General features: G+C 50.7%; 1 protein-coding gene across 1 annotated transcript in view; it reads right to left on the reverse strand.

Annotated features, from left to right (window-relative positions):
* The window catches only part of LOC123356632, a 1,710,063-nt gene that overhangs the window by 463,056 nt on the left and 1,221,752 nt on the right, over positions 1 to 25,255 (reverse strand). Inside the window, 1 exon segment of the mRNA XM_044999989.1 lies at positions 667 to 1,629. Coding sequence (XP_044855924.1) covers positions 667 to 1,629 — 963 coding nt within the window.

Consider the following 25,255-nt stretch of genomic DNA (forward strand, 5'->3'; position numbering starts at 1 on the left):
ACAGTCAACTTGTGGAACTCCTTGCCTGAAGAGGTTGTGAAGGCTAGGACTATAACAGGGTTTAAAAGAGAACTGGATAAATTCATGGAGGTTAAGTCCATTAATGGCTATTAGCCAGGATGGGTAAGGAATGGTGTCCCTAGCCTCTGTTTGTCAGAGGATGGAGATGGATGGCAGGAGAGAGATCACTTGATCATTGTCTGTTAGGTTCACTCCCTGGGCTGCTTCTGCTCTACAACTATAATTGTCTTTTTACACCAAAATCACTAACTTGAGCACCCAATTCCATGTACAGTCCTAGTGGATGTAAGGCACAGGTGACTTTTGCCTCAGGGTAGTTTGTTGGCATCAACCCTCTCTCCCCCACCTGGAGCTGATGAAATTCCTGGCTGGAGGGACACACGCTCCTACAAGACAAAAGGAAAGGAGCTGATAGAAAAGATCACAGGACTGACCCCAAAGGAGGGTGAGCTGCAAAAGGCAGAAGCAGGCAACTCATCTGGCAGAGCTGAGAGACCACAGTGAAGATGGTGCAAAGATCACTATATTGGAATTAGCAAATGTGATTTTTTTAAAAAGAAATCTTTGGGAAGCCCTAATAAAGGCATTTCTTACAGTTCTCTCCGATTTGGATTTTCTGATATCTAATAGGGAATGACATCTGACTGAAGCTTTTCCCAAATGCAGAGCATGTGTAGGGTCTCTCTCCACTGTGGATTCTACGATGTCTGACAAAGTCTGAGTGCTCAATGAAAGTTTTCCCGCACTCAGAGCATGTGTAGGGTATCTCTCATGTGTGGATTCTTTGATGTGTGACAAGGCTTGAGCGCTGACTGAAGCTTTTCCCGCACTCAGAGCATGTGTAAGGCATCTCTCTTGTGTGGATTCTCTGATGTGTGATAAGGTTTGAGCTCTGACTGAAGCTTTTCCCGCACTCAGCGCACGTGTAGGGCGTCTCTCCTGTGTGGATTCTCTGATGTCTGATAAGGTGTGAGCGCCGACTGAAGCTTTTCCCGCACTCAGCGCACGTGTAAGGCTGCTCTCCTGTGTGGATTCTCTGATGTCTGATAAGGTGTGAGCGCCGACTGAAGCTTTTCCCGCACTCAGAGCACGTGTAGGGCGTCTCCCCTGTGTGGATTCTCTGATGTCTGATAAGATTTGAGCGCCAAGTGAAGCTTTTCCCGCACTCAGCGCACGTGTAGGGCGTCTCCCCTATGTGGATTCTCTGGTGTGTGATAAGGACTGAGCGCCGACTGAAGCTTTTCCCGCACTCAGCGCACGTGTAGGGCGTCTCCCCTGTGTGGATTCTCTGATGTGTGATAAGGACTGAGCGCCAACTGAAGCTTTTCCCGCACTCAGCGCACGTGTAGGGCGTCTCCCCTGTGTGGATTCTCTGATGTCTGATAAGGACTGAGCGCCGACTGAAGCTTTTCCCGCACTCAGCGCACGTGTAGGGCGTCTCCCCTGTGTGGATTCTCTGATGTGTGATAAGGACTGAGCGCCAACTGAAGCTTTTCCCGCACTCAGCGCACGTGTAGGGCGTCTCCCCTGTGTGGATTCTCTGATGTGTGATAAGGTATGAGCGCCGAGTGAAGCTTTTCCCGCACTCATGGCATGTGTAGTTTGTCTCTTCCAAGTTGATTCTCTCATATGTAATAAGGTCTGAGAGGCTACTGAAGTTCTCCTCTGGCCTCTGCTGAGTCTCTGAGGCTTTTACTGTTTCTTGGAGTGCACAACTCCTGGAAACATTCCCTTTGGGTCTTCCTGATAACGTCCCATGTGGTGCTCCTTGCTCAGCATCTTCCTGCTGGGGTTTCTGCATCTCATTCTCACGCACCATCCTATCACCTGATGGGAGACAGAGAGAATCCAGACATAGGTCACTCTCTGTGCCTGAAAGAAAGGAAATCTCAGAGACAGGAATTTTAAAAGGGATGAACAAACCAAAATATGTGCAGGAGAGATCAAACCTATCAGGAACTGATTTTCCCCAGAGGAGAGAGGAAGGGATCAGTTTTGGTCTGCATTTCACCAGAACATGCAGGGGAAAGTGGGATCAGGTAGGGATCTGCTGCCAGTTGTTAGTCAGGATAGGTGGGAAGCCATGAGTGACATCTGCCTAATTATTCCACATCTGCAGGGAACAATCCTGAACTTGGAGAGCTCACAAGGTCTTTGTAGGGGATCCCGAATGTTTCCTGTATTCACGGACAGTTTTTGACTTGCTTTAACCAAGTCCTCACCTGTGCAGGCAGCTCTTGGAAGCACTTCTTTCTCAGAACCCTGGAGGTCCAGGACCCACGGCTCTTCCCCTCGTTCCAGCTGTGAGACCACATCAGGTTTGGAATTTAGAAACCCTACGCCAGGCAAAGAAAACAAGGGAGGTCAGTGGAATTTGTGGGATACTTGTCACAAAGAATATTCCATGGTTTTAAGCTCAGATCATTTTTAAGCAGTAACATCCCAAGACCAGCTTCCTTGGCTCCAAGTGGCAGGAGAGTTATTATTATTATTAATCATACGCATTACCTTAGTGCCTAAGGACCAACTAACAGTGTGTCTCCCCGTTGTGCTAGGCACAGTACAAATGCAGAATAGTAGATGGCCCATGCTCTGAAGAATTTACAGTCTAAATAGACAAGACAGACACAGCATGGGGGAAGGGGTAGAACCCTCTGTTAGAATGGTGATATTCAGGCCTGCCTGCAAAGCCTATATTTTAAGAACTTAGGTGTATTTTTATCACTTAGCTAGTTACAGGAGTATGAAAACAAAGAATCAAAATCACAGTCTGCCTGTGTCTGGGCCTTCTCTCACTAGGATAGTCTGAGGCCTTGTTCTTAGGCTAAGGCCTTTGGCTAAGCAGCAGGGGCAGCCATAAGCTGGGAAGCGAAGGGTTACATCCTCACATCCCAAACCAGTCACACTGAAATAAGGTGCTATTGGGCTGTTAAGAAGACAATCCTGTCCGGATCTTAAGATGGTTAAAGAATCCTTAATTTGATAGCAGCCTGTCTGGCAAGAAATCACTTATCAATGGTTGTGGTTGTGAAACCCTCATTTCTGTATTGCTTTATCTTTATAGCTACCACTTTTACATTGTTAATCAGTCTGGTTCTCTAATTGTTTCTCTCTCCTGTATAATTAATGTTGCCAGGTGTAAGTTAATTAGGGTAGTGGTTTATAATTGGTTAGAGCAGGAGTAGGCAACCTATGGCGGCACACGAGCGGATTTTCAGTGGCACTCACACTGCCCAGGTCCTGGCCACCGGTCCAGAAGGCTCTGCATTTTAATTTAATTTTAAATGAAGTTTCTTAAAAATTTTAAAAACCTTACTGACTTTACATACAATAGTTCAATTATGTATTATAAACTTATAGAAAGAGACTTTCTAAAAACGTTAAAATGTATTATTGGCACATGAAATCTTAAATTAGAGTGAATAAATGAAGACTCAGCACACCACTTCTGAAAGGTGGCCGACGCCTGGGTTAGAGAATTATGTCACAATATGTTAGAATTGGTTAGTTAAATTTCAGCACAATTACTGGTTAAGGTATAGTTGAGAATATTACTCTATAAATGGGGTCAAACAGGAGGTGGGAAGGAAATTGGAATAATAGAATATCAGGGTTGGAAGGGACCTCAGGAGGTATCTAGTCCCACCCCTGCTCAAAGCAGGACCAATCCCCAATTAATCATCCCAGCCAAGGCTTTGTCAAGCCTGACCGTAAAAACCTCTAAGGAAGGAGATTCCACCACTTCCCTAGGGAACCCATCCCAGGGCTTCACCACCCTCCTAGTGAAATAGTGTTTCCTAATATCCAACCTAAACCTCCCCCATTGCAACTTGAAATCATTACTCTTTGTTGTGTCATCTGCTACCACTGAGAACAGTCTAGATCAGGGGTGGGCAAACTTTTTGGCCCAAGGGGCCACATTGGGGTTGCAAAACAGTATGGAGGGCCAGGTAGGGAAGACTGTGCCCCCTCCCAAACAGCCTGCCCCCCACCCCTTATCCGCCCCCTCCCACTTCCTGCCCCCTGACTGCCCCCCAAGAACCTCCAAACCCATCCAACCCCTCTGCTCCTTGTCCCCAACCGACCCCCCTCCATCCACCCCCCCACCCCCTGACCACCCCCTTCCAGGACCCCCTGCCCCTGACCACCCCCTTCCAAGACCCAACCCCTTATCCATCTTCCCCCCCCACCCAGCCCCTTTTGGAATGTGGCCCCGCAAACATGGGCGGAGGACTCAACAGGAGCAGGGGCAGCCGCACAGCCAGAGAGAAGTGGCGGTTTCCCCTTCAAAGGGCCGCTTCTCTCTGGCCGGCTGCGTGGCCTCCCAGTGCTCCCCCTGAGTCCTCCGCCTGTGTTCCCTGCGCTCCCGCCATCTGCACCGCCCGCCTGCATATGATTTCAGTGCAGCCAGTGTTGAGTTGCCTGAGTGCCCGGCCCTGGGTCCCCCTGTTGTTGGGGGGCCTTTGCCAGGGCACCCTGTGTTCACTTGTAAATCTGCCCCTGCACCGCGCCGCCCAGCCCCGGAGCCAGCCAGGATGCCGCGCTGCCAGCACAGCAAGCTGAGGCTGCGGGGGAGGACGGACAGCCGGGGAGGGGCCGGGGCCAGCTGGGAGCTCAGGGGCTGGGCAGGATGGCCCCGCAGGCCAGATGTGGCTCGCGGTCCGTAATTTGCCCACCTCTGCCCTATCCACACCCCCGCCCTCTGACCACCACCCCGAACTCCTCTGCCCTCTATCCAACCCCCCCTGTCCCCTTACCACACTGCCTGGAGCACCGCTGGCTGGCGGCGCTACAGCCACGCAGCCGCCGCCACCGTGCAGCACAAAGACTGGGTCAGGCCGGGCTCCGCAGCTCGCTGCCCCAGGAGCTCGCAGCCCCGCCGCCCAGAGCATTGCGCCAGCGGCGGAGCGAGCAAGCTGAGGCTGCGGGGGATGGGGGATAGCAAGGGAGGGGCCAAGGGTAAGCCTCCTGGGTCAGGAGCTCGGGGGCCGGGCAGGACAGTCCCGCGGGCCAGATGTGGCCCGCGGGCCGTAGTTTGCCCACCCCTGGTCTAGATCCATCCTCTTTGGAACCCCCCTTCAGGTAGTTGAAAGCAGCTATCAAATCCCCCCTCATTCTTCTCTTCTGCAGACTAAACAATCCCAGTTCCCTCAGCCTCTCCTCAGAAGTCATGTGTTCCAGTCCCCTAACCATTTTTGTTGCCCCCCGCTGGATGCTTTCCAATTTTTCCACATCCTTCTTATAGTGTTGGGACCAAAACTGGACACAGTGCTCCAGATGAGGCCCCATGAATGTTGAATGTTGGTTAGGGGGAGAACGGGAACAGGGACACAGGCCAGGCTCTGCGGCATCAGAGCTGGGAAGGGAACAGACTGTATCGGCATATAGAGATAAGCCCGACTGGTGTGAAGGGCTTCGGAATATGTAATCTTATAGGTGTAAAAATTGTACAGACTATACCACCCTGTGACATCATCAACGAAGTGCCCATTTGTGCCTGGGTAGGGGCCCTGCTATAGGAGGGAGGATGCAGCAAGGACTCAGGATCGGTGGCCGGGGTCGCTGTGCATAGGAGATGGGGAGGTTATACGGGGAGGGGGGTAATGAGTGGGAGAGGGAGGTCAAGAGTTAAAATAATAATATTTGAGGAAAAAACTGTATAATAAAGTGAAACTGAACAGAAATAAAACTGGAGTGGAGGCTCTAAAGCAACAAGGCTTCGGTAGGGATTTGGGGTTAAAGGTCTGGGATCCCCCACAGCTCCAGATCCCCAAACCTCTCCTCCCTCCCACTGACCCACCCACCCCACTTCCTGGGTGCCTTCCTCCACACTCCCCTCCGCTTCTTCCCATTACTCTCAGCCAGCACCACCTCCCGGCACTTGAGAACTTCTTGTATTTTCTCCTCGTCTCTCACAGCCTCCTACCTCCCTGCTGCTTTTTAGCTCTAACTGCACACACCCGCCCCATGTCCTGGCATATCTACTACCCACCCCCCGTCTCCGTCCTTCCCACAGCTCGCTTATCCCTTCACCCATGGGATCCTGAACGGCAACATTACACGCTCTCCTAAAAGAGCTCATCTGACTGTCACACAAGCCAGGCATGAGTCACACACCTATTTACTCAATTTAGAATTCTACAGGCAGCATATTTTCCTCTTAAAATGAGGAAAAGGCATGAAAGCTGCAGTGATTAATATAGTTACTAATGTAGCCAATAAGGATACATTCAATGCAATTTTAAAATGACTGACAGCACCAAAAAGGCACATATCCAAAAATGATACTAGTGGGTGGGAGATGAGGCAAAAAAAAGTGGGGGCAAGGAAACTTGTCAAAACTTGTATGACGAATAAAGGTATAAAGTTATTACTGCTCAGGTTCTTCAGAGACCCCACAGCTTCTAATAACCCAGAGGACAGGACTCCTTACCCAGCGAGGTCACCGTCTCATAGTTCTCCTGCATGACATCCCTGTAGAGGGCTCTCTGAACAGGGTCCAGTAGTGCCCATTCCCCCTTGGTGAAATACACAGCCACCTCCTCGAAGGTCACCGGCCCCTGAAAGAGCAAGAGTCCAACACTCAGTAACTGCTGCCCCACTCATAACCCCACTATTCACGGAACAGCAGCACCAGGGAAATGGAAGCTCCGGGAGGCACATGTTAACAGAGTCCCACCCCACCTTGCCTAGAACAGCCAGGCGGCATCAGAGGGTAGAAAGAGAGAACCTTTGTGTCTCCCAGCTGACAGACGGAGGCAGGGTCTTCACATTTATCACATACCTACTAGCCAGAGCTTGATATAGGAGATGGGACTGGCTCTGGACCCTACTAATGGCTCCCTGGTAGGAAACACTCTCCAAATAAAATATAAGAAAGAAAAGGGAAGTCAGTAGTAAAGAATATTAGTTAGAACAGGGGTAGGCAACCTATGGCACGGGTGCTGAAGGCAGCACGCAAGCTGATTTTCCGTGGCACTCACAATGCCCGGGTCCTGGTCACCAGTCCGGAGGGCTCTGCATTTTAATTTAATTTTAAATGAAGTTTCTTAAACATTTTAAAAGCCTTATTTACTTTACATATAACAATAGTTTAGTTATATATTATAGACAGAGAAAGATCTTCTAAAAATGTTAAAATGTATTACTGGCACTCAAAACCTTAAATTAGAGTGAATAAATGAAGACTTCTGAAAGGTTGCTCACCCCTGAGTTAGAAGGTCAGAATTGTAGAAAATTGGTAAGGGAAGTGTGACGTTATTGATATAAACTGGGACCATATAGAACATGGGTTGCAACCAAGGTCCTGTAGTGGCAACAAATCTGATGTAAAGGGGGTCAATATGAGGTGTCTAAGACCAGGTTATGGGTTGCTGGTTATGATTATGCTGTCTGTATGTATGTATCATTTTGTAGTTGAAGTTATGAATATTAGCTCTATACTGTCTGTATTTCAAGCTGGTGCTGTGCTTCTGGGAGACATCGCAGACAAGTTGGTGTTAGCTCTGCCTAGCCTGCTTGATGGCCCATTAAGGACCATCAGCTACACAACTGACCCATGGAGAGAAGGCAGACACCCCTTGTGACTCAGCAAAGTATGCAGGGACTGGTCCATGTGACCGCAGACTCCATTTTGCTGTAATTTTCCACAGTAAGGACAAAGAGGTTCTTACACCTGGAAAAGCCTATATAAGGCTGATGCCTCATCTCCATCTTATCTTCAATCCTGCTTCTACCTCTGGAGGGACTTTGCTACATGCTGAAGCTCTACACAAGGGACTGATGACCCATCCCAGCGGGGGATGTTCTCCAGAGACTTGATTTGAACCGGCAGTTTATGCCATCACTGCTACAAGCCTGAATTAAGAACTTTGCCATTACTGTATGTAATTGATTCAATTTAACCAATGCTACCTCTCATCTCTACCTTTTTCCTTTTATGAATAAACATTTAGATTTTAAAGGATTGGCAACAGCGTGATTTGTGGGTAAGATCTGATGTGTATATTGACCTGGGTCTGGGGCTTGTTTCTTTGGAATCAAGAGAACCTTTTTCTTTTATTGGGGTGTTGGTTTTCATAACCATTCCTCCCCGGGATGGGTGGCACTGGTGGTGATACTGGGAGACTGGAGTGTCTAAGGAAATTGCTCGTGTGACTTGTGGTTAGCCAGTGGGGTGAAACCGAAGTCCTTTTTGTCTGGCTGGTTTGGTTTGCCTTAGAGGTGGAAAAACCCCAGCCTAGGGTTGTGACTGCCCTGTTTGAGCAAGTGGTCCTGAATTGGCACTCTCAGTTGGGTCCTGCCAGAACCGCCTCGTCACAGGAAGCTATCAGAAATCAATGACCAATCAATGAAAATAAGGAAGTTTTGAAAAGTATATTAATCCTAACAATGGTAGTGATAAATAACTAGACGGAAATGGCAGAATTATAAAAAATCATGCAGAAGAGGTAAAAGTGTTCAATAAGTGTTCTCTCCTGGATTTGGAGAAAAACAGATACTGTACTTGTATCATAAGATGTTGACGACGACACTCCTTCCATTCCAACAAGAACTCACAAGGACATTAAACAGCAGTTATTACAGTTAGACATGTTTAAATAAGCAGGTCCAGATAACTTGTATCCAAGAGTTTTTAAAGACCTGGTGGAGGAGCGTGGTGGACTATTAATGTTGATTGTAATTAGGACTTGGAACACTGGGGAAATTCCAGAAGACTGGAATTAAGCTAATGCTGTGCCAATACTAAAAAGTGTAAAAGAGGTGACCCAGCTAATTACAAGAGTGTCAGTCTGATATCAATACTGAGCAAAATAATGGAGCAGTCGATACTGGATTTCATTAATAAAGAATTAAAGGAAGGTAATATAATTAGTACCTATTAACAAAGGTTTAGAGAAAATAGATCCTATCAAACTAACTGGATATCCTTATTAGATGAGATCCAAATTTTGGTTGCAGCTAATATTATTGATGTAATATATCTAGACTTCTGTAAGGCATATGACTTGATTCAGCACAATATTTTGACTAAAAAACTAGAATGATACAAAATAAACACGGCATACATTAAATAGATTAAAAACTGGGATTGTAAATGGGGAACCATGGTCAAGTGGATTTATTTCTAGCGGGTTCCCACAAGGATTGCTTTTTGCCCGTGTGCTATTTAACATTCTTATCAATGACCTAGAACAGAATATAAAATCATTACGGATGAAGTTTGCAGTACCACAAAGATTGCGGGTGGTGGTAACTAATGAAGTGGCAGTAGATTCAGGCTCCAGCACTGGGAGTCAGAAGTTTTCCCAGCCCTGGCTGGAGGGTTATTTCCTGTTCCACAAAGAGGAGAAGTTCCATTCCCAAATCCCTTGAAATTAGGCCCTGACACTACACCCCTGTAGTGAGGCGGCCTGGCTCCCGACGGCCCCTGAGAGGGAGGAACCGGAACAGCCACCTCAGTGGGCGGAGCCACCGCCGCCTGTTCCCGCCCCCCGGAAGTCAAGGGGCGGGACAGGAAGTATAAAAGCCCGGCCTCAGCGCTCAGTTGGAGCCCAGCGGCCGGAGAGGACGGACGCTCCTGATCAGGCTCCTGCCGGACCGAGCCTGCCCCGAGCCAGGTACCCTGACACGGACGGACCGAGCCTGCCCCGAGCCAGGTACCCTGACGCGGACCGACCGAGCCTCCCTCGAGCCAGGTACCCTGACGCGGACCGACCGAGCCTCCCTCGAGCCAGGTACCCCGAGGTGGACTGGCCGAGCCTGCCCCGAGCCCGGTACCCCGAGGAGCGGCTCGAGCGTCCCCCTGACCCGAGTCCGGAGGAGCAGCCCGACTTAGACCGCCTTCAGCACGCCGAGGAGCCCATGGTGTGGGACCCTGCTGCCGAGCCCAGCGACGAGCAGGTACCCGAGGATGGGGAGATGGAGTGCAGCCCGGGGGTAGCCAACCCCTGTCCGGCTGAGGGCACTGACGTGCCCATGTCAGTGTGTTGCGGCCAGGATCCCCACTGACGGCAGCGGATCCACGCTGCTGCTAGGGCCCTGGGCTGGGACACAGTGGAGTGGGTGGGCCTGTGTCCCCCCTGCCACCCCACTCACGGGTGGCAGACTCCCCCTCCTACCAGCACTCAGGCAGAGAAGCCTGCACTTACCTGGGCTTTCTGAGACCATTGCTGCAGCTCAGCTCCTGCTACAAGGACCTGGGCCTTGAACTATTGTTTATTGTCCCGCCCTGACTAAGGGCCTGGGCCTCCTGACTTATTGCTGTGGTTCAGCTCCTGCAACAAGGACCTGCGCTCTGAGACTATTATTACTGCCCAGCTCCTGCTATAGGGACCTGAGCTCTGAGACTATTATTACTGCCCAGCTCCTGCTATAGGGACCTGAGCCTGGAACTCTTGTTCCTTGCCCCGCCCTGATTGAGGGCCTGGGCTTCCTGAGACTGATGCCACTGCTCAGCTCCTGATTCAAGGGCCTGAGCCCTGAACTATTATTGCTGTTCAGCTCCTGCTGCAAGGAGCTGAGCCTAGAACTGCTGTGTTGCTGCCCCGCCCTGACTGAGGGGCCTGGGCTTGCTATTTACTCTGTGTGCTCAGCCCTGCTGCAAGGAGCTGAGCCTAAAACTGCTGTGTTGTTGCCCCGCCCTGACTGAGGGGGCCTGGGCTTAGCCTATTAACTGTGTTGTTGCTCAGCCTGCAGGAAGGACCTGAGCCCCTTGGACCCTTGTGTGCTGCCCCGCCCTGAGCTAGGGCTCAGGTTTCCTGACTTGGGGATTGCTCAGCTCTGGCTGCAAGGACCGGAGCTTAGAACTGGTTTGCCGCCCGCCCTGACTGAGGGCCGGGGCGTATTGGCTTTATTGGTGCTCAGCCTGTAGGAAGGATCTGAGCCTAGAACTAGTGGTTGCTGCCCCGCCCTGACTGAGGGCTGGGGCTCATTGCAGTAACCGAGTGCCTTCTGTTCAGCCCCTGCCCAAGGGGCAGACCCCGAGAACTTCAGAACCCGGAGACTGATTTGGGCCGTTTAGTGAGGCGGCCTGGTTCCCGACGGCCCCTGAGAGGGCGCGGCCCCGACACCGGACTATTATAACCCCATATTCAGCATAGTGGTATGGTTATAATATGATTAGGACATAATTCTGATGCATTTTGTGCAAGATGCATCATGTGCTGAATATGATTATCCTATTTGTGTGCATGGATCATGTTTGTATTTGAAGTTATGGATATTGACTCTGTATCTGTATTTCAAATGTGCTTACTCTGAGTAACACTCACAACGAGCCTTTCAGGTACAACAATGAAGAAGCCAGACAGAGCTGATGGCTTATCAACAAAGACAATGGACCGTGGAAGAGCTTAGCCTTCCTGTGAATGTTTCAGCCAGCCTATGAGTCATGGCTACTATGAGTCAGCAGGACATGCTAGGACATGTGACTAGACAACATGACAACGAACTCCATTTTGGTACCTGTATTTTTCCACAAACTGGACTGGGAACTGAGTTTGGAACAAATGGTTCCTGCCATATGGAAAAGCTACATAAGGTGGGGTGACACATCATCTCTTGGCCTCATTCCCCACACAAGAGAACTCCTGGAAACACTTGAGGAACAAAGACTGAACTGGGGGAACTGCTGGTCCCAGGGTAAAGGGATTTCTAGCTTGTGTATGGAAACTTGGGGGACTGCTTGTAGCATCAGTCAGGGTGAAAAACTGCTAATTCAAATTCTATCCATCTAGTATGTTAGGCTTAGTTTGAGTTTTTGGTTATCTGCTAAGTAATTTGCTTTAATCTGTTTGCTACCACTTAGAATTGTTGGGATACGTTAGGGTTCAGTAAAAGAGCTGGGAAGCTGCTAATGTGCTGCCATGCATTGGGGACAAAGGCATAAGCAGGCAGTAATTCTTTGCTTAACAAATAAGTTGCCATATTTTTCCTTTCTCTGTTGCTTGTAAGAGTTGACATTGATGCAGCTACATGAGAAATGTAGTTGTCGGAATGAATGTCCTTTGTGTGAAAGAAAGTAAAAGAAATGTTACCTCCCCCTCCCTTCCTTTCCCAGCTACATAAACAAGCCCTGGCTTATGGCCCCTTCCTCCCTCCCCGAGAACTGCTCATTGACCCTTCCTCCATACCCTGAGAACTGCTGTTTAGGGAAATTTGTGGCAACACGTTATTGCAAAGAACAGTATTTTCAAGGTAAAAATGCCTCTATGATATGTGTAATACTGTGATAGTGGATAGGGGTGGGTATACTAATTGTATGAGTGTTTCTACTACTTAATAAGGAGTTTTGGGGTGTTGTAACGGATGTAGATGTTTACATACAAACTTAGATAAAAGGCATGTGATGTAACTAATCCAGTGCTTACTCGATAGTTGGGTCAAGGGGAACAAGTAACGCAATAAAGAAGCCTGTATTCATATCCGAATCTGGATCAACCGGCTCCTTTTTTGTTCTAACAATAATTACTTAAAATCTACCTTTCTGCCATTAATAAACTTGTTTTATGCTTTATCTTAATCAGTGCATTTTGAGTGAAGTGTTTGGGGAAAAGCTGAGCTTGGTTAGCACAGGCTTGTTGTGCACATCTTTCCCATATCGAGGGGAAGGCGAACTATATTAATGAGCTGACATTACAGAGATCCCTGTGCACTATAAGAGGGTATAATTCTGAATTTATACTACAGCAGGTGTGCAAGGTTGGGGAGCTGGGAAATTGGCTGTTGTCGTCTATCTGTCCTTGAGTGGCTCAGGCAAAGCACTCAGGTAGCTTAGTTGGATGCATGGCGCCACCTGCTGTCGTGTTGGGTGATAACAGGCCCTGGAGAGGCTGGCTGAATCTCCAGCAAAGCCGTGTGAGAAGGGCCAGCCCAGCTTGAGGGTTAGAGGGCACAGCGGTTCCCAGAAGACCCCCAGACTGCACCCCGGGGTGACAACCCATCACACCCTAGAGTACACAAGTCTCAGCAGGTTTGTCACATCCTGTCCCCGCCCTTTCTCCACCCAAGATATTTCCTGCCTCCCACCACCTCCAGCAGCTCCTACCCTCCTATGCATTTACTGCTCCTCTCCCTCCAAGCAGAACCCACCACCAGCTCCCTGGTAATCCCTTACCTGAGCCAGCTCCAGTGCAGCCATTTCCTTCCCTTTGGGAGGATGAAATGATCTGAAGCAAAACGTGGACGTTAATCTGTAGCCTGCCAGGACGAGAAGGGCAATGTGAGAGAATGCAGAGGGGGCTTTTGTCCATTCCACATGCTGATTCCTCCCGGATTTTTCCCTGTTAATGGACACTCTAGGTTCTGCCACACTGTGAAGCACAGAGTGACCTTATTCCAGTACAGGCCTAGCCCCCTCCCACCAGGGTGTAATCCTCTGAGACACGGTGAAACCCTCCCAGTAACATCCTCTGTTATACTTACCAAGTTTGCAGACAATACCAAGCTGGGAGGGGTTTGCAAGTGCTTTAGAGCAGGGGTCCCCAACCCCCGGACCGGTACCGGTCCATGGCCTGTTAGGAACCGGGCCACGAACCGAGAGCACAGCAGGACATGAGCGGTGAGTGCACAGCAAGACGTGAGCGGCTAGGACATGAGCGGTGAGTGAGCTAGCAAAGCTTCATCTGTGTTTAGAGCCGCTCCCCGTCGCTCGCATTACTGCCTGAGCTCCGCCTTCTGTCAGATGTTAGATTCTCATAGGAGCGCGAACCCTATTATAAACTGCGCATGCGATGGAGGGAATTTTGCACTCCTTATGAGAATCTAATGCCTGATGGTCTGAGGTGGAGCTGAGGCCATGATGCTAGCGCTGGGGAGCGGCTGCAAAAACAGATTACATTAGCAGAGGTTTCACTGCACAGAGACCATAATAAATCAATCGCTTGCAGACTAATATCAGAACCCTATCAGTGAGTGGCAAGTGACAATTAAGCTGCATCTGGTGGCAGGCTTTATAGTGGCAAGTGAATTGATGTACTTCAATTGTACAGCTGCATCTGGTGGCAGGCTTTAAGTCAGAATCCGACATTTATATTAGTCCGCACGTGGCCCGCCCATTATTTTATTTACCACTTCCGTCCGTGCCTCTTTCCCGCACAGTTTTGGTAAGCCCACAAGCTAACCCTGGCCAAAATGAGAAAAAACAAACGTCGCTGCAAAGCTTCTTTGAAAAGGGGGAAAGACCCAATGATGAGACAGCAGAAGACTAAGACGGCCAACAAAAAGAAAGCTGCATTTAAAAGAAAATACCAAGAGTCCTACTTAAATTACGGGTTCATTGCAACAGGTGACTCACATTCTCCACGCCCGCTTTGTATAATATGTGGCGACCGGCTATCCAACGAAGCCATGAAACCTTCAAAACTGCTTCGCCACATGGAGACCAAGCACCCAGCATTAAAAGACAACCCTTTGGAGTTTTTCAAAAGAAAAAAATGTGAACACGAAGAACAGAAGCAATTACTGAAGGCCACCACTTCATCAAATGTGTCTGCACTGAAAGCATCATTCTTAGTGGCTAACCGCATTGTTAAAGCTAAGAAGCCCTTTACTATTGGTGAAGAGTTGAGCCTGCCTGCTGCTAAGGACATTTGTCGTGAACTTTTAGGAGAGGCTGTAGTTCAAAAGGTGGCACGTGTTCCTCTTTCGGCTAGCACCATAACTAGACGAATTGATGAAATAGCAGAGGATATTGAGGCACAATTGTTAGAGAGGGTGAATGAGTCACTGTGGTATGCAATCCAGGTTGACGAGTCTACTGATGTTGACAACAAGGCAAAAATGCTTGTTTTTGTGCGATATATTTTTCAGGAGGATGTGCATGAGGATATGTTATGTGCACTTTTGTTGCCAACCAACACCACAGCTGCAGAACTATTCAAGTCTTTGAATGATTACATGTCAGGAAAACTGAATTGGTCATTTTGTGTCTCTATATGCACGGATGGAGCAGCTGCCATGACTGGACGGCTTTCTGGTTTCACTACTCGGGTCAAGGAGGTCGCTTCTGAATGTGAGTCTACGCACTGTGTCATCCATAGAGAAATGCTAGCTAGCCGAAAAATGTCATCTGAACTTAAAGTTTTGCAGGATGTGATTAAAATTATCAACCACATTAAAGTGCATGCCCTTAACTCACGTCTGTTCGCGCAGCTCTGTGAGGAGATGGACACAGAGCACACACGTCTTCTCTTATACACAGAAGTGAGATGGCTTTCTAAAGGTAGATCACTGGCCAGAGTTTTTGAATTACGAGAGCCGTTCCAGAGATTTTTTAGAAAAACAGTCACCACGGGCAGCACATTTCAGTGACACAGAATGGGTCATAAAACTTGCTTACTTGTGTGACATATTCAACCTGCTCAACGAACTCAATCTGTCACTTCAGGGGAGAACGACAACTGTGTTCAAGTCGGCAGACAAAGTGGCTGCATTCAAAGCCAAACTAGAATTATGGGGGCGACGAGTGAACATTGGGATTTTTGACATGTTTCAAACATTAGCAGAGATTTTGAAAGAGACTGAGCCAGGGTCTTCTTTTTCCCAGCTGGTGCATGATCACCTATCTCAGCTTTCAAAAGAGTTTGAGCATTACTTCCCAACCACAAAAGACCCCCGAACTGGAAAGGAATGGATCCGCGACCCATTTGTGAATAAGCCAGGTGAATTGACTTTATCCGTGCTAGAAGAGGATCAACTGCTTGAGATCACAAATGATGGTGGCCTTAAAAGTATATTTGAGACAACTTCAAATCTCCATACGTTCTGGATTAAAATCAAGGCAGAATATCCTGAGATTTCCACAAAAGCACTGAAAAGCTTACTTCCATTTTCAACATCCTATCTTTGTGAAGCAGGGTTTTCTGCAGTGACAGCAACCAAAACGAGATTACGGAGTAGACTGGACATAAGCAACACACTTCGGGCGTCACTGTCTCCCATCACCCCCAGATGGGACCGTCTAGTTGCAGGAAAACAAGCTCAGGGCTCCCACTAATTCTGCATTATGGTCAGTTGTATAATTATTTCATTATATATTACAATAATAATAGAAATAAAAGTACAAAAATAAATGTAATGCGCTTGAATCGTCCCAAAACCATCCCATAGGTCCGGAAATTTTTTTTTCTACGAAACCGGTCCCTGGTGCCAAAAAGGTTGGGGACCACTGCTTTAGAGGATAGGCCAGGGAGGGAGAGCTCAGTGGTTTGAGCATTAGCCTGCTAAACCCAAGGCTGTGAGTTCAATCCTTGAGGGGGCCATTTAGGGATTTGGGGCAAAAATCTGTCTGGGGATTTGTCCTGCTTTGAGCAGGGGATTGGACTAGATACCTCCTATGGTCCCTTCCAACCCTGATATTCTATGATTAAAATTCAAAATGATCTGGAGAAAAGGCTTGAAGTAAATAGGATGGAATTCAATTAGGACAAATGCAAAGTGCTTCATTTAGGAAAGAACAATCAGGTGCACACGTACAAAATGGGAAATTCCTGCCCAGGAAGGAGCACTGCAGAAAGGGAGCTGGGGGCCATAGTAGATCACAAGCTAAGTATAAGTCAACAGTGCAAAAGGCAAACATCATTCTGGGATGTATTTGAGGGAGTACTGTAAGCAAGACACAAGTAGTAATTCTTCCACTCCACTCTGTGCAGATTAGGCCACAACTGGAGTACTGTGTCCATTTGTGGGTGCCACATATGAGGAAAGATGTGGACAAATTGGAGAAAGTCCAGAGAAGAGCAACAAAAATGATTAAAGGTCCAGAAAACATGACCTATGAGGGAAGACTGAAAAAATTGGGTTTGTTTAGTCTGGAGTAGAGAGGACATGATAATAGTTTTCAAGTACATAAAAGGTTGTTACAGGGATGTGGAAGAAAAAATTGTTCTTAACCTCTGAGGACAGGACAAGAAGTAATGGCCTTAAATTGCAGCAAGGGCAATTTAGGATGGAGATTAGGAAAAAACTTCCTAACTGTCAGAGTGGTTAAACTCCAGAACAAATAGCGTAGGGAAGTTGTGGAATCTCCATCATTGGGGATTTTTAGGAGGAGGCTGGACAAACACCTCAGGGATGGTCTAGATAATACTGAGTCCTGCCTTGAGTGCAGGGGACTGGCCTAGATGACCTTCCAAAGCCCCTTCCAGTTCTATGATTCTATGAACCAAAGGCCAGAGAAGAGCAGAATCAAAGGAGTCACTCTGGGGGATTCTCCCTGTCATTGTCCCCAAGGCAGCTCTCTCAGGTTAACTAAGTTGTTTGATGCTTTAGCCTTTGTAGAGTCTCTCCTGGCAGTGCCCCCTTTCATGGGCTGGGCCTAGTTTTAGCCTTTGGCAAGCGTGACCCCGGGGGCTCTGAGACTGGGCCTTCTTGCCTCAGCACATCTTGTTCCTTTCTGTGGCTCCCCAGTGAGTCCCAATGAGTAGATACTCCTCATACAGACTGTGAACATAAGAACATAAGAGCTGCCCACTGCATCAGAGCAATGGTCCATCTAGCTCAGTGGCCAATGCCAGGTGCTTCAGAGGGAATGAACAGAACAGGTAACAATCAAATGATCCCCCCCGTCACCCATTCCCAGCTTCTGGCAAACAGAGGCTAAACACACCATCCCTGCTCAGCCTGCCTGTGACACTGGCAGATGAGGTGTTAGCTCTTGCAAAAGCCCCCATGTCTTCACGGAACAGGGACAAACGCATCGCTGGAATCAGTCTGACTCACCTGTGTTAGTATTAGGATTATAAAAATGCGTTTACACTTTATTGAATGCTTGTGAGTTGCTGCCTGGGTTAATATCTGACTAGTTGCATTGGGAGCCTCTGTGGCTCTGTAAATCACCAGACAGGAGAGAGACTTTACCTAGGTGAAGTGCTGGTTGACAACCGAATGCATTACACCCTGCCTGGCAGGAAAGGTTCATCAACACCAGATAGACTATTATGGGATGTTAAAGATGACAAAAGACTGTTGTTGTGCTCTTGACTTCCCAGTAGCTGACTTTGCAGCTCAGAGCACATGGCAGGAAGAGAATAAAAACCCCATACAGAAGGAACTGATTATCTGTATGCTGCTTGGACTCGGAGGGGGGGGGGGTGGGAGGAGTTTCTAGGCATAAGCACGAGATCCCCAGCTGATTAGCCGGGGTTAGCCCTAAAAAATATGCAGAGCTTGCTTATTATAGAAGCTTCTATTACCTTTGAAATTTAAGACTGTAACTCGTCTGCATCTATAGGATTACCTGCTTTAACTTCATCAACAACTCTCCTTTCCTTTTAAATAAGTCTTAATACAGGTTATGACAGGACTGGCTACAAGTGTTGTCTCTGTTGGAAGATCTAAGATTCAATTGACCTAAGGAAGTCACTGGTCCTTTGGGCCTGGCAGTAACCTGAACATTGCTGTGATTCGTGGGGTAAGGCAGTGGTTCTCAGCCAGGGGTCTGGGGCCCCCTGGGGGGCCGGGAGCAGCTTTCAGGGGGCTGCCAAGCAAGGCCGGCATTAGACTCACTGAGGCCCAGGGCAGAAAGCTGGAGTCCCAGCGCATGGGGCTGAAGTCCAGGGCCCTGAGCCCCACCACCCGGGCTGAAACCGAAGCCTAAGCAATGTAGCTTTGTGGGAGCCCCTGCGGCATGGGGCCGCAGGCAGTTGTCCTGCTTGCTGCCCCCTAACGCCAGCCCTGGCTTTTATATGCAGAAAACCAGCTATTGTGGCCCACGTGGGCAGTGCAGTTTTTATAGCATGTGTGTATGGGGGGGGGGAGGGGAGCTCAGAAAGATATATGGGATCACCCAAGGGGACTGTCTGTGATTCCATGTTAATGCTGTTACAGAGCCTGAAGCGTTTACACTGTATTCTAGGTTGGTGAAATCTCCATACAGACCTCACACCCAATTTGGGGTTTGTTCCCTGCTTCTTACCAGTCTGCCCGAGGCTGGTGCTCGTGCTCTCGAGTCACTGGGGACAGCGTTACAGAGAGAGGGGCTGTGACTTCCCCATGGTCACTGAACAGGTCTGTGACAGAGCCAAGAACAGACCCTGTTAGCTCCAGAGCCCCGTCACCCGCAGCTTGGGAAGGTCCCCCGAGCACACTGTATTAGGCTGCAGGAAGAGGTGTGCAGGGACTGCAGCTGAGCTGCCCTACCAAGACAGCCTGTGCATCCACGGGCAAACCACCTCACTGGGGGGGTGTCCCCTGGGTCAGGAGAAGTCAGTGTCCAGCCCTGTGGGGCTGCGCTCCTGGCTCATACCTCCAGCACTCACTGCTGCCCCTCCCTTCCCAGCTGCACTGTTCAGCCAATCCCAGGCCTCTGTGAGGTCACTTCCCCCCGCCCCCACCACCTCAAACCTTCAAACTGGGACATGGTGCACCAGTACCAATCAGAGTGCACTAGTGTAAACTCTGTCTACACTAAGGGTTTGCACCAGTGCCTAAAACATCAGTGTGGCAGAGACCTTCAGAAACAGCAGTACGGTGGCACTAGAACCTATTTCTAGCTCGGTCACGGACAGCCTGGGTGACCTTGGACATGTCAATGTTTCTCCTCCCAACTTCAGTCTCTTTACCCAGCTGCCACTCACTGGGGTCTCCTCTCTCTCCAGAGCTGCTCACCACTACAGTCTGTGTGGGTGTCCCCAGAGCTAAGGCAGGTCAGCTCTGGAATAGTCTTACAAGGCGGGCTGGGGAGTCTCTGTCCCTGGAAGTTTTTAAGGACAGGTAGGACAACGCTCTGCCAGAGATAATCTACATATACTTGACCTGTCTCGGCAGAGAGAGCTGGACTTGATGACATCTTCAGGCCCTATCTAGCCCTACATGTCTAGGATGCCATGAAATATATACATATAAAAACCCAACATACAGAATAAAACCAACCACAACATAACGTCAGGCAATTCAGGGGGAAAAAAAACCACAACCTACACTCCACAGCATAGAATGACAATACAAAGGAAAAGAAGGCAATACGATGCAAACGACGACATCCTAGGGCAAAAGCAGACAATGGAAAATAGCTCAAACCGACACAGCACAGGCACCAAACAAGCTGAGGCAAAACAATTCACCATAAAACTGCTACACAGCATGGTGCGATCACAGTTCCAAATGGCCCCATGCAAAACAGCTCAGCGTAGAACAGGACACAGCACAAAAGAGAATTATTTCAGTGTAGGCCTGGAAGGGATCTTGAGAGGTCGTCTACTCCAGCCCCCTGTGCTGAGGCAGAACCAACTATCCCTAGACATTCCCAGACTGGTGTATCTCTACCCTGGTCTTAAAACCCTCCAGTGAAGGAAATTCCACAGCCTCCCTTGGAAGCCAATGCAAGGCAAACACAGGCCAAAACAACGCTGCGCACACACACGCTGGGCTTGGGGTTAAGGGGAGAGGCAAGAATTAAAACAATCTGGGTTCAGTTCCCAGTTTTGCCCCAAATTCTCCATGCAAACTTGTTCGACACCGGCGGCTGGCCCGTGCCCGCTGACTTGGGCTCACACGGCTCAGGCTGTGGGGCTGTTTAATTGTGGTGTCCATGTTCCAGCTGGGGCTGCAGCCCAAGGTCTGGCACCCTCCCACCTCACAGGGTCCTACAGCCTGGCCCCAGCCCGAGCCCAGACACCTACACTGCAATTAAACAGCCCCCTCGCCTGAGCCCTGTGAGCCTGAGTCACCTGGCATGGGCCAGCTGGGGGTTTTTAGTGGCAGGGTAGAGATACCCTTGGTGTCTGTTCAGCACCTGTCACAATGGGGACCCTTATCTCGGTGTCTGTGCAGAGCCCTGCACAATAGGGGCCTGACCTCAGTTGGGGACTCTGCAACTCCCGGCATTACAGGATCCCGGATTTTGTTTGGGGTCCCTGCAGCAACTGGTAAAATGTGGGGGCAGGATCTCTGTCAGGGTCTGTGCAGTGCCCAGTACAGTGGTGGGGCGTGATCTGGGTCGGGGTCAGTGCAGTGTCAGGCCCAACAGGGACACAGATCTCAGTCGAGGTCTCTGAAGTGCCCAGCACAACGGAGGCAGCAGTTTGGGTCGCAGCCGTTTGCTGCCTGGCACAAGGGGGGCCGTGATCTCGGTCCAGGTCTCAGTTTTACCTCGCACAACAGTGGGGTCTGATCTCACCTGGGGTCTCTGCAGCAGCTGTCAGAACAGGGCCACACTCAGTACGATAAGAGCCCTGATCTCAGTCACACACCTGGAGAGAAAAGTGGGAAGATTTTTGAGCATTAGATATCAGTATTTCAGAACTGAGGAGAAAATGGGGCACAAACTAAATATTTGCCAATATAAGGGACAAGCATCACGTGGGGAGATTTTGTGTCACCATTTAACAGTTCAAGAGAAAAGATGGGAAATTGGAGGGGATTATACAGGGATATTGAATCAACAACAGAATGGGATGGATTCTTCTTGCCTCACACTCACATGGCCGCCAGGGATCCCTGGGTGATGTCTTTTCACAGGGGAAAGGAGGGGGCTGGAGTCAGAAAGTCACTATCAGTGGGGAGGGGCTGGCAGTGGGGTCTGGGAATGTGACTAGCAAGTGGGGGGAGCTGCTGGGTTGGGCAGGGTGGGGGAGGGGAAGTAGCTGGGACTGGGAAACGTGGGGCTGGGCAGTGGGGGGGGGGACACTTGCTCCTCCCTCCCTGGCCCTTCCCAGGGCCCGTTGCCAGCAGAGAGTGGCCCCCCCAGCCCAGCCCAGAGATGTCCCTGTCTCAGGCTCCCCCAGCCTCTGCCCATCACCCTCTGCCCAGCTCATAAATCACTCGCGGGAACCATTTCCCACCAACACAAGGACAAATCCCTGCAGGTGGAAATGTGGGAAACCCCCCAAACCTGAGATCTGAACTGGCCACTGGCGAAGGGGAGAGAAAATGGGGCACAATCGGGGGGGGGGAAACAGGGAACTTCTATGGGGTTGGGGGGAGGGGGGTCACCCTGGGTGCTGCTCGTGGCTCTCTAGGGAGAAAGGGGGCAGGACGGGAGAGGAGGGGGGGTCCCCACAGGAGGGGGCAGCGGTAAATCCGAGGGGATCTCAGCCCCCCCCTTTCTCTCCCCGCTCCTCGGGGGTCACCTGCCCCCCCCGGCCATGTCCGGGCTGCACAGACATTTCCCGCCCGCCCCAGCCCGGTCTCACCCCGCCAGCCCCACGCAGGGACCCCAGGGCAGAGCCTGGCCGGGCCCGGGGGGCGCTGGGCTCCTGCGGGGGCAGCAGCTCCGAGCCCTCCACGGGCGCTGCCCCCCGCCCCAAGGGAGCAGATCCCGGCGCTGCAAGATGTTGGGTCCCCCCCGGGCACTGGGGCAGAGTCACCGCCCGGCCCCGCCCCCGGGGCTCGCTCCGGGACCTGGAGGCTGCAGCTCTGCAGCGGGGCGGGCGGAGCCCGGGGCGGCCCCAGGGCGGCTCTAGCGGGTCAGGGCCCGGGCCGGGCACGGGGGGAGTTAATGAAGGGCTCTCCCGCCGCGATCTGCGCATGCCCAGAGCTCCAACGGCACTAACCCTTCTCCGGCCGGGAGAGGCTCCAACGGCCCCGCGCAAGCCAGGAAGAGCCGCAGCGGCCCGCGCGCCTTTGCAGCTCGGCTTGGTCTCTCCCCCCAACGTCACTTCCGGTCCAGGGAGAGTCAGGAACTACATCTCCCAGCCTGCCCCGGGGCGCTTCCGCTCTCTCCAGCCCAGGAAAGGGAGGTCCCTGGGGCCAGCCTGACCCTCCCCCCACCGCTCATCTTTTCCCCCGGGGAAAGGAGGGTTCCAGCAGCTGTTACTGCGCATGCTCCCTGCGAGCCCCGCTGGGGCCGGGAGAACAAAGCTGCTGCTGCCGCCTCCGCATGAGCCGGGTCTGGGCTGAGCCGCTGCTGCTCCCCAGGGGGGGCCGGCCGGGCGGGGGGTTTCTCCAGCTGGGCCCCACCCCCCGGGCAGCTCTGGGCTCTGCCCGCCCCAGCCCCACCCAGAGCCCCCGGGGAGTGAGAGACCCCGGGGGGGGGGGCGGGAACGTGACTCTGCCCCAGGAGAAGCCTCGGAGCCGTCTCGGCCCCAGTGGAGCTGCAGCAGGATCCGCCCCCCGCTGGGTTGGGAGGGGGGGGGGAAGGGTCAGTGGGACACGGGGGGGGGGGCGTTAATTGGATCCTGTCCTCGTTTGTGCCACTTGCCTCTCACCCCTGATACAAATTCTCTCTAGTTCTGCCCCTTTTCTCGCTCAGTGTCGCACCCGGGCTGTAAAATCCGGGGAGATTCGCCCCTTTCCCCTCCAATGAGCCGCTCTCCCGTCTCCCCCATTTCCCCCTGGTCTCTCCATGAGTCTGATTTTCCACCTTCAGTTGCATAGTTTGTGACACCTTTTTTCTGCAAATCTCAAAGGTTGATATAAAATACCCTAAACATTTGCTCCACTTCTCTCTAATTGTCTATTTCTAATTGAATATGCCCTGAGATTTTCCCCCTCTCTATAATTAAAAAATACCAAGAAAATCACAGATTTACACCTTTTCTCAGCTTCTTGAACATAGATATAAAATGTATTCAAATGTTGCCCATTTCCTCTCTATTCATTTAACAAATACTGATGTGAAACACTGACATTTTACTGCATATCAGATATAAAATCCCTTTGATTTTCCACTTTCCTCTCTATTATTTGCAAAAATAGAGCCAAAATCTTTCAGATTTCCCCCCTTTCTTTCATTTCTATGTAATTATCAAATGTCAATTAAAAATCCTTTCATGTTTGGGGCTGTTCCCCGTGTTTCTCAATCCCAGCAACTTCTCCTTTCTTGGGGGAAACCTGTTGCCCTGAATCATTCTCCATCCTGGAGTTTGCAGGGGGTTAAATTTCCGAGTGTTGATCTTTCCCCTCTCCTTTGAGAACCATTTCTTCCCCCTTTATCTGTGTTAAAATGTTTGCTGAAGAAAGAGATCAGCCACATCTTTAACACACATCAAAGCTCGAGGCCTCCCCCTGTTTCAGGATCAGTGGTCCCCAGCTGGTAACAGGAGAGTTGGCTGGACCTTTTTATTTTCTCCAGCTGGCACAGGATGAGGAGGTCACTCTGAGTGCAGTGTGAGTTGAGAAGTATCCCAAACCCCATGGCAAATGGCCTCTGTGAGGGGTTCATTCCCCCTGTGCTAAGATGCAGCCACCTCTGGGGTGGATCCATGGTGGCCATTATTTGCTAGTGACAGGCCATGGACATTTCTTACCTATTTTGTCCCTCCAGGTTTTCCATTCTCCTGTTAAAGAGACATCCCCCAGGGCTCCCTCTGCCTGTGTGACTGGCCAGCAGGGGGCGATGGTCACTTTCTATCCACTTCTCAGGCACTGTGAGGTAACAGTGTTGCTGGGTGGGGGTGGGGCTGTGGGGGGAGATAGCAGCTGAAGGGGGATTGTGGTGGGGGGAGGCCTCTGGGTGGCTGGGCAGGGGGTACCCTAGTGAGGTTGGTGGGTTCTGGAGATTTGGGGTTTCAGGGGGTGGTTGTGATGTGCCCAGCCCTGAGGCTGTGGGTCCTGGAGGTGAGTATCGCTGGGGGCCTGTTGGCTGCAGAACAGCCGGGGTGGGCGTCTCTTGGGGAGGCGGGACAGGGGGTTAGAGGGAGCCTGATGCTGTGCCAGGGGCTCTGTCTGGGCTTCCCCAGCTGGCTCCTGGGATCGCTGCCATACCCAATGAACAGAATTGGGGGGGGGTCCCCAGCTCTAGGTCAGGGGATGCCAGGGAAGCAGAGTGAGGGGTCCCACTGAAAAGCATCAGGGGGTCCCGCTGGGTGGAGGAGGGGGTCCCAGACAAACGGCAGGGCAGATCCTGCTGGTGGTGGTGGGGAGGGGGTCCTAGGCAGGCAGTGAGGAACTGAGTTCCCAGTGGGTGGGTCCCTGGCTGCTGGGGGCTCTTGGTGGGGGGAACCCTTTGGGATTCCCAACCTGACAGTCATGGTCTGGTGGGGATTCCCTGGCCGGTGGGGCTTTGAGGGGTATCTGGGGTACCTGGCTGGGGACTCTGGGGGCTGCGTCCCAGGGAATATCTGGTGGGCCCCTATCTGGGGGAACTTCTACTAACCATGATCCTTCTCTCTGATCAACTCGTGCCAGAGTCCTGGCTCCAAGCACTGCCCGGCATTCCCCAGTCACAGGCCCTGTCACTGTGATCACTTTCTGTCCACTTATCAGACACTGTGAGTGTGAAATCACAGATTTTGCTTTTCTCCTCTTTTGACAACTGCAGGAACTTTTGGTTCAGTTTAGAAAATTTGTGCCC

The sequence above is a fragment of the Mauremys mutica genome, chromosome 26 (assembly GCF_020497125.1).
Source record: "Mauremys mutica isolate MM-2020 ecotype Southern chromosome 26, ASM2049712v1, whole genome shotgun sequence".
NCBI classification, from domain to species: Eukaryota; Metazoa; Chordata; order Testudines; family Geoemydidae; genus Mauremys; species Mauremys mutica.